Genomic DNA, 12,301 nt, shown 5'->3' with positions numbered 1-12,301 from the left:
ATATTGTTGCATAAAGTAAAAGTAAAACTAGCAGATAAAAGTGTATATAATACCAGTCACTTTTCTATTTTCTCGCAATGAAAAAAAAAAATAGACACTAAGCTATGGTATACCTTCAGGAACATCGCCAGCATATTTTCTGTGTCAAAACGTGACATGACTATCAAGAAAATTGGGCCCAGATTGCCTCCCACAGCGAAATCTTGGTAATTTGACCCCCGTTAATTTAGAAACTTAGATAATTTGTGAAAGGTCTCGGCCAACACCCATGCGACAGGGGCGCGCGCGCTTGGGTAATTCAAACGGGGTATCGCATCGAGGTATGACCCATGCAGCCAGTGATCACTGAAATAGAGCTCTCCAAATCTGAAATTCATGAAAACGAAGTACCCGCATGGTTCTTGCGTGCTAAGTAGAACAATAACGATCGCAAGTTTCCCATTTCCAAATTCAGTCGAATAGTTCCGGTTCAACTTTCTTCAAAGGGTCCATGAAAAGTTCTTTACTAAAACTAGGAAATGGGTATGAGCAATAGGTATCCCATCAGTCCTCTCCACAACGCAAAAATTTTAAAGCTAGCTTCATTAGCACCGAACATATTGCCTGTTGAAAATAATGCTCTTCGAGAACTCGGCATATGCTGGAAAAAAAAAAACAAGTCACGACTGTGCCCCACCATGCCGTGTCCCAGCCGTATCACTGGGAAGCGTTCGACAAGTGGGCACACCAATGAAGTCATCGGGAAGCAAGTGTGCGGGGAGATGGCAAACTAATTGGTTGTAAGCGGTCAGCAGAACCGCATTTAAAAAATTATTTGTAGATTATAGGCTCAACGCAGAGCATTTAAATTTGACTCAAATGCTCACAACGACCACTTTTACGGATGTTTTGCATTAGAATAAAATGGGTACAAGCATCCCCCGGCCCGGCGCCCGGCTCTCTCAGGGGTGTGCGTGTGGAAGAGGCTCAGCTAAACCCTGCTGTGCTCCTTCGAGGGCTTAAAGTTTCGAACAACTAATGGCCTGCAAAAGCAAGTAACGTTTCACAGGCCATTCAAATTCCCAGCAGCCTGCAGCTGTGATAAAGCACGCACATTGGCCAGTCACGCCATTTTGGGTGCTGGTTGGCACATCAATTTTCTTTTATTTCTATCTTCAAACATCACCCTACTGCTGTAATCCCCTCCCCCATGTATTCCTGATATGCATCTGCATGCTGCTTCCAGTACGCTTCCCCAAGAGTACATGTGGTGAAGCACTGTGGTATGTTAAAGTGCCAAATGCACAGTTTCAGCATGAAGTTCAGGTTCAGAGAGGTCTATTTCGGTGATCACAGGCTGCGTAAGCTGACGCAATTCCTCGCCTGAACTAATAATTAGAGTGATCAAAATGCGACAGGGCTGTTTCGTGAAGAGGCTCTACTGATACTGCATCACACTGCAAAAAGAGGTAGTGGAGGCATTTAAGATTTTGGAGCCCCTCTTCAATGTTCCAAACAATGTGTGCAACCCAGAGCCCACGACAAAATCGGAAGAAACCATTGTTCTCACTTCATTTTTATCTCGAATGCAAAGAGGCATCATATAAGTGTCCATTAAATAAAATTACTAAGATGCAAACGACTCTCAGCACTTATTTCAGGCCTGTTCGATAATTTGAACTTTTGGTTATTTCGGGCATTTACTCTCGTCTTTGAAGGCTAACTAACAAAAGTTTTTACTGCACTGTCACAGAGTGTGAGAAGTGTTACTCCATGTTTCTTTTTTTCTTCAAAATTTTTGGGAAATCAAGGAAAACGAATGAAAACAGAACTGCTGGTCAGTGCAGCCTTTTGTTACAGTATGTGCTGAGAGATGGCAGCACCAGTACATACTGTCTCACATAAAGAATAATGGCTGGCCCTTACATAGCAAAAAATTAACAAGAAAATCTAATCAAAAGGCAATAAAAACAAATGCTGACACTTCTCGCAGGATGGAAAAATGTACATTATTACCATGCAAATGCATATGTAAATGGAAGTCATCTTTCAGATGTACATAAAACGCTATACAAGTGAAATGAACAAACACAATGACAATTATCGAACATGAGCTTAGGCACAAGCACTGTCTGTAACAGAGACAACAAAGAAGCGCTGGCTGATGCATTGACGCAAGCTGCACATTCAAACACACTGCTGCATTTAACCCGTAAAACAGGACATTCAGCTAAATTGGCGTGTGCCCATTACAATCGGTTCAAGAACCAACCTCAATTTTCTTTGTGTCATAACTGTACCACAATGAGAGATTTCCGAACTGAGGTTTTATGACTATTTTACAACTCTGCTTCGATGTCACCAGAGGGCACAGCATGTAAGTCAATTTCTTCAATAAAATCCAACAGTGATTAAGACGAAATTGAGCCCAAACCAGTCAAACAGCTGAACCTCACTACAACAAAACGGATAGGGCACATAAAAATTTTTTTTTGAAATGAAATCAGGCTTTCTATGCTGACTTCGCTTTAACAAAACTTCGCTTTGCAAACCTGTCATATTAGACTAATGAGTCCAAAATCACCATTTATGCAAAAAGAAGTTGGTCAAACGCTTCTGCTTCCTTTCTTTTCTTTGCCCTAGCGCCGTGGTGCGATTTTCAAACACTGTGAGCGATTGCATCATGTCGTCGCCCTGGACGCCAATAAAACTGTACATCACATCAAATGCATGCATCTCATTTAGTGCAGCGTGGACCTATGGAATTTATCGTCAAATACACTTTTGAACCCAGCCTTACTTAGCGAAAACTTTGTTGAAGTCAAAGCACGCACCAAAAATGGTTCACCGTGGCGAGAAATTCGTTCTATTACTTTTTATGGCGAGCTGATAGGGAACTGCAAAATATTTTGCTGAAGCAGCGTTTGTTGCAGCAGTGTTTGACTGCATAAATATGAGCATAAAGAAAGTAATCAATATACATCAAAATTTTGACAGCGAGGAATACTTATAGTAAGTAAATAAGGAGAAGGAAATGGAGGACCCGAAGACAAAAATTAGTGAGACTACTAACTTTAGAAAACAAAAGACATTAGAAAGACGTATGTCACAAATGCACAAGCTAAGTAAGAAGCACTTTCTATTTATAAGCAGTCGTAATGTACAATCGAAGAGCAAGGGAGTGATGCAGTGAGAAATTAGGTAGCCTACTCATCAACCAATATTTTAGCTTTGTCCCCTCCATATATGCTGGCCACAGTTGCATAGCTTTGTCTCTGGCTGCTGGAAGAGAAAGAAAACAAAATGCCTGCATTCTGTTTTATAACTCTCATTTTGGCCCAAAACTGAAACATCTGTATACATAAAGTTTTGTTCACATTCAGTAAAGACTTAGGTTTAAGCCACAGGTCTGACATCCTTGTCTGGAAACCTTGGCAAATGCTTAAAGTATCGGCACGCCGCCAATTGCAAGGCCCTGATAAAAAGGTTGCTATGTCTGACGAAAAACCAGTTTCCCTCACTTCTGTCACAAGTGACGCGATGCTTCTGAACCTATGTTAATGACCTGTACCACTGCATATTTAAGAAAACTGTGGTGCATTCACATACTATATACAACGAAAAAAAAAGATTCCTTCCATAAGCAGAGGTACGCCACGAGTCTATACAAGGCAAGGAAATTATAAAAAAATGGTGGCTAACAGCGGCCACAGGTGAGTGCACAAAACTGCGATGGAATGCAAATGAAAATTTACTCTACACTGATAACACCGATACAAGTGGTGTTAAGTGACGGTTGCCTGACCAATGGACAAAAACCTTTCAACGCCCTGAGTGATAAGCATGTTTCCCAAGGTTTTCTAAGTAAAATCTCAAAATCTACATTGTAAACCCCTATGTAGAGCTATATTCTAACTTCTGTCATCTACAAGGTCTAAAGTAAACCACCTTCAACGTGAGCTCGCATATTAGAGATACCAGTGAGTTCATGTCATATACCTAATAAGCTTCAATAGGCAATGTGCATTTTCCACCATTTAGGTATAAATGCTGTGGACACAAAATTCAGACCTCGAAATATGGCGTGCGAAAAGTAAAATAAGGGGCCCTCAGACAGTGATTTTTAGGAAACGGAAAGCACGATGTAAACCAAACCTCTCCACTCTGTACCGCTTCATACAGAGAGATAAAGAAATCATTTTATTTGCACCCGTCAGAGAGTATGGATGATTGGGTGAGACGCAGCTTCCCCTTTCACCGCCTATCTCCCCCCTAGACGCTGGTCGGAATCAGTTGGAATCAGGATAGAAAAATTCCACAACTGAAGCATGACACGCATCGCCTACGATCTGAACTACGGAACTTTGACGCGTAAGGCAGAGACAGGAGGTGTGGAAAGGATGTTTGCCGTGGCAACAGTGGTTGGGAAGACAGGAGAGAGGGCATGTAAGGACATGAATGCCTCTGACTTGCCAGAAACATGCAAAAACCACTGTTCAAGCCAAAACGAAGATCGAGCTAACTGCTGCTCCTGCCCTGTTAGTTAGATGTTAGCTGTGGGTTTCTTGCGCTATTGTGCTCCTATATGGGACTTATGTTATAATTAAGAGCTTGGTTTGCACGTAGGAGTGTTTGTACTGCAGAATAAAGCCAAATAGAGGAATGAAACGGTTAGCAATGCACAACCAGCACATTATAATAATTTTGGTACCTCATTTACAATCACATTTACAACTTCCAATTTAACTGGAGAGCACCGCAGCTTGATTTTTAAGATGAGCAAGGTATCTTGACAAATAACTCGTGCAAGTAAAGTTAAATGATGCATGCCTGCTTATACAGTCGAACCCGGTTATATCGAACCCGGATATATCGAATTTTGGTTATATCGAACTCACGAAATATCCCCTTGAAAATCCCATTTAAAAGTATAGGAAAGCCGCGTCATATATCGAACTCAATTTCACCGGTCGTTCGATATATCGAACTCCGCACCACGCACTGAAAAGTGTGCCTTCCCCGAAGACGATCGCATCACCCTTGGCAGTTTGCCGCGTGACGTTTTCAAGCCACGTGCGGAAGGAATGAGAGGGGACAGTTCGGCGACGGCTAGTCTGGGCAGCGCCGCGCCCATTCCCCAAAGGCGCGCGCATCTGCAGTTGTCGTTTTCCACGCGCCAACACATGATGTTTGCAAGCCATGTGCGTGGGTGTGCCCATTCTTTTGCCGAGCTATCGCTCTCCTTCAGCACGCGCAACGCATGCGCCAAGCCAGCTCAGCCTGTTTTCAGACAGACGTCGGACGCTTTCTCCACCGTGTGCTGCGAACCCTCTGCGTGCGGCAGCGAACGTGGCTATGGCGCCTGTGGATGTTAAGAAGCGGCAGCTTTGTTTTTTTTTGCGAGAGTCATCCTTTTTTATCGTCGTGCTGTACGCGCGGCGTAGCGTAAGATATGGCGGCTGCGGATGTTAAAAAGCGGCAGGGCTTTTCTTTTTTTTTTTGCGGGGATTTTTTAAAATTTTGTATTAATCGTTTATCCTTGCATGTATGATTCATCGAAAGCATGCGGTCAGCTGCTGCGATCATGATGCCCGCCCCAAGCGCGGCGTGATAAATCGAACCAGGCTTGTGCAATCAAGCCATCATGGGCACTCTGCCAAGTTCGCTCCCCGGCACCGCAGGAGCTATCAAAAGATAAACGCGCCCTGATGTTATCGCTGCGCAGCATCTTGGCACGCTGCCAATGAGCCGTGGATGAGACGACCGAAACGGACTGATGCGCGCCACCGACATGCAATTGAAAATGCTCGCGATTTCTGCCGCGGCGACACAGAAATCTTGTTTTGAGCTACCGCGGTGGCTCGAGCGGCGAGAGGGACGAGAGGGACGCAGTTTCAACAAGTTTGAAAATTTTCGCTCTGTCGCTGCCGCTCGTCGCTGAGATCGCTCAGTCGCTTGCATGTGAGTGAGCTGGCCTTAACGCATTTTTTTTTTCATATTCTCAGGTGCAAAAGTGGAGGGTGGGTTCATTATGCGAGTGGGTTGATTACGCGACAAATACGGTATCGTTTCTTCGCATCGTAAGTGCCGTCACAAGCAGATTTCTGTATATCGAATTATCGATATATCGAACTATTTCACGATCCCCTTCGAGTTCGATATATCCGGGTTCGACTGTATATTAACATGACAATTTGCTTCACCAAGCACCATGCTTTCTGAAATAGACTGAACTACTTGGGCTCCTTTCCCACGCACATCGCTGTCAAAAACCCTGAAGAAATAAACAACCTAATTATGCTAATTTTAATGTGGAGTTATTGTCCGATGGTAGGCTGGTAGTAATGTCGGGCATTTTGTGATTAACTGTGACTAGATTCATAGCATCTTTGCTGTGGCTTTGACACGAAGCGACACAGGGCACCAACCTCATGAGCGGCATGTCGCCGCAAGGAAACATGTCGGTCGGGAGTGTGCACACCATCTGGTCTTTGCACAATGCTTTGTCCTTTCTGGTATGAGCGCCAAGTGCAAAAGATGAATTAGCAGTGCTGAGGTGCCATGTGTTCAGGTTTCAGGCTGAACTTAGGACAGCCGCTCTGTACAGACGCAGCTAGTGTGTGCTATTTGTCTGGAAAATATTCTGATATTAATTGTCCACAACAGATGAGTAAGCTAAATGAAAGCCAACTTGCATTTAAGACACCGATGACGTGTTCAAACTGGCTGTTCCTGCACGTGACGGAAAATGCGCGTTTAAGAAAAATAAATACTTTCAATTTTTCATGGGGAACTAAGACAGGCCCAACAAAGCTAGAGTTCTCGGCTCCCACATATCATGAAAAGCAAGCACCGACGTACACAGGCTGGCCACGTGATAGCTGGTTGATCAAACCAACAATAACTTAATGAATGCCATTCTTGCAACGGAGACGTTCCCTGGAAAAAGCTCGGTGCACAGCATTGCGGCACGTTACACCACAACGTAAGCCCACAATCACATGCAATGACGACATGCACTCGGTGGCAAAGCAGCGACGTGACCGGCTAAAACACGCGCAAGTTAGTCGGCATGCGGGTGAAGTCAAGCCAAGTCAAGTCAGCGCAGGCAACAAGGTGAAGGTGGCACTGGGCAGTGCTCAGATGTGTGCGATGTGCACCTGGTAAATGTAGTCGGAGTCGGTCTTGAGCGACGAGCACGACAGCTGGTGAGGCAGGCTCACGTTGTCATCTTCCATGGGGTCGTCAGTCTGGGCCTTGTAGGAGAACATGATGCTCGGTTGCGAGATGCTACAAGGAGGTGACAAGAGGACGTTGTAGGAAGGGGGAAAAAAAATAAATAAAGCGCGAGTTTGATGAGATTGCTTGCAAAAGAAGAAATGGAATTACAAGTCCCAACACTGCAGTACCACTATCCTCAAAGGATATGGAGCCAGGTGGGTTCAGACCAGGTGGACTGCTACAAAAAAGTACTACTCTGCTACAGCAAGACCTCGTTAATTTGACGGCCGTTAATTAGAAAATTCTGAATGTTGCCAGATTTCTCCCACAGAATGCCCATGTAAGTCTATGGTGTCGGAAACTCCTTTATTTGGATGCCCTGGAACTCACGTCAGCCAGTTCGGTTGCGTACCCAAAGCGGCACCGTGTCAAGGTAAGACCTCAGCAAGCCTTCATCTATATATGCGACCTCCGGCTTAGAACACATATTTCATCGTTTCCTGCACACTATGATAAGCAATAAATAGCATGCAGGTTGACAGACAGGCTGCAGCCTGTCTGTCAACCTGCATGCTATGCTATTTATTGCTTGTCATAGTGTGCAGGAAAGTTTTGTTCAGGCAGCTTCAACGCCAGCTCGCGATGACGGTTGCTACAGGCTGCATATATCAGGCAGCTAACCTAGCCCTTAGCAACAGGTTGTTTAGAGCAATTGATGCCTTGTATTTTCCTTTTTTGAAGTCAATTCGCACTTCCCTTGCTTCAATCCACCTGAAATTTGTTCTTTTCGCATACCTAAAGAAGTTCCATCTCCACAATGCCCCATATCGAAAGAAGCCATGAAAACTTCGGCCATAATGCGGCACTTCGTTTCGATCCTTGTGAAATGCGTATGAATTAAAGCATCGGAAGGAACAAGAAAAAGCGCTGTCGCCGAGAAATTTTTCATCCCGAAAGGTGGTCCCCTGCTCAGTTTCACCAAATCAATTTCACCTTCCCGTGAACGGTTTTGGGCAGTGCTTGGAGGCGTTTGATAATTCAACACTCGGATAATACGGACAGTTTTTTCATTCCCTTGGGATTCCAATTAAAGAGGTTTTATCACTGTACACGAGTATTGCATTTCATCAACTTCAAATGCAGCTACAGCAAGGCCTTATGACAAAATCTGAGCCCAGGTTAGGCTTGTGTTTCTATTCATACACGAAACGCTATGCTGCTCAAGCGGATGCATATGACTGTCTCCCAGCAAGCCTTGCTAATGCTCAAGCATGGTAGACAAATTGTGGTTTAAGCTGACTTGGCATATTTGTATGGTACTGCTCCTCTTATGAAAGCCCTGCCAGCCTGAGTAGTTACACAATCAATACAAAAAAATGTAGAAGCACGGATATTATTCAAAACGTCAACTGCTGCATCAATTTTTGATGGAGCATTAGGCGAAGGGCATTTTTGCAACTCCAAAAAGTGGCTCGGAACCCATGACTCTTAAATGCTCGTGTTTAAAATGAATGCGACAATGTAGCGGCTGTGGAAAGCGCAGTTCTAATTTAAGCCCCCGCATTATTTGTAAAAGAATCACTGAAAATAAAGTGCCTTAGAAAAGTTCACTTGCAAGAAATGCCAAATATAAAAGCTTTCTTAAATTTCAGTTCAGTTCAGTCGTGTCAGACTCTTCGTGACCGTATGAACCATACCACGCCACGCTTTCCGGTCTTTCACTATCTTCCTAATATCACATAACTTCATCTGCAGCGCCTCGAGGATGCCATCTAACCATCGCATTCGCTGCCTACCCCTTCTCTGGTGACCCTCAACCTTTCCCAACATCAAATCTTTCTCCAGCGACTCCTCTCTTCTCATCAAATGACCAAAGTAGCTGAGCTTTAACTTTAGAATTTGGCCCTCCAATGAGCAGTCAGGGTTTATGGTCGACAATATCGACTGATTTGATCTTCTGGCAGTCCAAGGAACTCTCAAGAGTCTAGAGGTACATTAATGCTGTACGGTGCTCATCATTTCATTTTTTTTTTCTCGAAAGAAAAGAAATCGTGTGAATAAACGTTTCTCTTTAACCTGTGCATGCAGTTCAAACCAGCTTTAACAGTAGTTGTGCAATGAGCTCTTACCCGTTTAACGCACTTGGAAAAAAAAAAAATTATAAAAAGAAGATCTGCACAGACCAAAACTCTATCCTAGCCGTGCAATCTACAGCACATGAATGCAGCAAGTTTAACATGGTTCAAACAGGGCAGCCCACGTGTACTAATGGTCCGTTCAACTTTGTAAGATATTTTTGAGTTCCTTGCATTTTCTTATACTACAACTCCACCCCACATTTGTGCAGCGTACAAAGACACTGTTCCCTGCTCGTATGCTTCCTTAAAGTAGCTTGAAATTTGCTGAGGAAATTTACCCAGGCTCAAGGTAAGCAAAACTTAACAGTTCATGGTCACTCACCTAAAGAAGTCAGCAAGGAACGTCTTGTAGACAAGAGGGGTGAAGATGGTGAAGTACAGGTAACTTGTCACGTCTACCACACTGCAAGAAAAACAACAACAAAGAAAACAAAAAGAACACAACCATTAATGGCTGTAGAAAGACCAAAGAGAAAAAAAGTCAATGAGCACTTACCCAAAAGACGCAATGAATGTGTGTCGGTATTGTCTGGTTTATGAATGCAATGTTTATGTCACATAAAGGCTCAATAAATGTATTTATTAATGCTACTGAAAAGTCAATAATAAGTGCTCTACAGAGTGAGAAATGTGTAGGCACAAAGTTGCAGATTTTGTCTCATACCAAATCATAGCAAATCATACCAGATCACAGCAAATCATAACAGATCATAGCAAATCATCTTGAGTGCATTCTCTCTACATTTCACTGGCCACAGATATATCTACATATTTTTTTCTCCCATTTTTCTCTTTCTTCCAAGAACAATATTTGTACATATTATTAAAATGTGGTTTCCTAGCCTCTGCAGAGATGTTCCTTCCTGTCCTTTCTAGCGAGACCATTACCACAGTAACCAATGCTCAAAAGCAAATTTAATTTGATATGATTTCATTATTCTTCCCTCCTCTATTGCCAGCTAGAAATCGCAGCCCTCTCCATTCCGCTTCCAAGTAAACTGCTGACATCCTGAACTAGAATGCGCCTGCACAAAATAACACCCGTGACACTCATTGGCGAGCGCCAAAAGCATGCACTGCTGCGCTAATTATGACATGAAACTCACCCTGCTCTTTTGCTTGATTGCTAAATGCTGTGTGAACAGACATCTTACATGTGATGCATTACAGCCGATAATCAGTGCGACAGCACATCCGGCGCGTGTGCCCCACTCCCCAACTCATTCCATCCGCGCTGGCATTGACAAGATGTGGCCACACGGAAAACGCTGCTCACCAGACTCCCTCCTTGACGTTGTAATAGTAGAGGCCTGAGCCTGCTGCCTGGCTCAGGTTGAGCAGGGCAAGGAATAGAGCGTACCAGTAGAAGCTCTGTTTGGCTGTGGAAGGGAGACCAAGAGCACATCAGCACACACGCACAAAAGGAGTGCACAGCAAGATTTCGTGCACTACACGCTGGTCGGTCAACGCGCTCTATGCTGCAACAGAGGTTGCATCTTTTCTGAGGAGACACGCAGTGAACACAGAGGCAGTATACGAAACTTACAAGGAGCATTCAAAGAGTGTCACCTCCTGGTCGGTTGCCTTTTCGTTACCTTTAGGTGGCTGGACTGAGACAATAAGGTAGAGTAACATGAAATGTGCTGTCCCCTTTCTCTTTAATAAAAGCCTGTCTCTTTCTGACAGAGTCCTCACCAGTGGGTGTGCCAGGAAACTAGTTTCTTCGTGCCATCGCAGAAGGACGAGTGTGGCTGCCTCACTCTTCACCTTAATCTCGACTGCGTGCCATGAACTCTTTCTTGTTGCCCAAGACGAAGGAATGTATGCTGAATGCACATTCCCCATCATACAAAGAGGACAGCTTTGCAGTGAGCCCTTGATGTCACCCTCACTCTCCCAAGATGCTACACAGACTATACGATCTGGTAGTCAAGATATGTCACTTCTTCTGCTGACTGGGTTGAGAAGTATCTGCCCGTGAAAAAAGAATACTGCAATCTCTTATATTAAGCAGCATTCAAATCTGTCAATAAAGACGTCACTGCCCAAATGAACACCATCATGGGTGAATCTTGGGAATTTCCTTTAACTTGGTGTGGCCATTTAAGACAAAGTTTCCGGTGCCGGCGTCGGGAAAGAAAAGGACACGCGGCACTGGTAGATAACAATAAAAAAAAAGAAAAAAAAAAAAAAGAAAGCACAGAAAAAGAAAATGAATTCCTGAGACAATTTTGCATTGCGGAGGCGAAACATAATGACGGCATTACACCAAGAAAGTGTTCTACAGAAAAGCCTTTCCAAAACATTAACAGGTGACTGAAGCTACCTATTGTACTCCTAGATTTCTTTAGACCCGCAAAGGCACAACGCTCAACGCGGGTGGCCCCGCTGCTTCACAAGCTCAGTTACTGTTCCTGTCATGCACCCCTGTCCACACATGAAAACAGGTTAACAAACTGACAGCATGAATGGGCTGAAAAGCTTTCGAACAGAATGCTTGCTGCTAGTGGTAGATAGAACAAATGCCTGTTTTTTAGCCAGTCTGCAAGCTCTGCAAGTAAGAAGCTCAACGCACTGCTCGCAACAGCTAGAGTGATGCGACTGGCTGGAGCTTACTTACCACACATGCGGCACGCCCTCGCCAGAGACAAAGAAAGCGCATCTTAAACTCTATACCTTTTGCTATCTAGATGTCAAAATGAATCGTCAATGAGCACCACTATGCTACAGCTTAGGAGCGAGTGCAGGTAAGCTTCCTCCAAGGTGCGAAGTGCTTGAAGCATGCAACGTGGCTAGTTAAAAACATAGTTATTCAGAAAAAGCAGCCTGCAAGCGCAGTTCTAATGACATACACAGATCAGAAGCAGACCCACCTGGAGACTGGATATGCAGGATGCAAATGCACAACAAGCGAATTCGAAAGTAAAGTGGGAGCTCACTGATTGTGCCCGCTTCCGATTCTG

The 12,301-nt window shown here is 44.1% G+C and overlaps 1 protein-coding gene across 3 annotated transcripts in view; it reads right to left on the bottom strand.

The window, feature by feature from the left end:
* LOC146179019 (transmembrane protein adipocyte-associated 1 homolog) overlaps positions 1-12,301 on the bottom strand; it is a 44,546-nt gene that overhangs the window by 9,561 nt on the left and 22,684 nt on the right. For all 3 annotated transcript variants that reach the window (XM_084578713.1, XM_084578714.1, XM_084578715.1), the window contains exons 9-11: positions 10,615-10,717; positions 9,661-9,741; positions 7,140-7,269 (exon numbers count right to left, since the gene is read on the bottom strand). In XM_084578713.1, the coding sequence (XP_084434839.1) occupies positions 7,140-7,269; positions 9,661-9,741; positions 10,615-10,717 (314 nt within the window). The remainder of the gene's footprint in view (positions 1-7,139; positions 7,270-9,660; positions 9,742-10,614; positions 10,718-12,301) is intronic.

This window comes from Amblyomma maculatum, chromosome 9, assembly GCF_055883805.1.
Source record: "Amblyomma maculatum isolate TAMU_Amacu chromosome 9, ASM5588380v1, whole genome shotgun sequence".
NCBI lineage: Eukaryota > Metazoa > Arthropoda > Arachnida > Ixodida > Ixodidae > Amblyomma > Amblyomma maculatum.
This window is presented reverse-complemented; position numbering and strand designations above follow the sequence as displayed.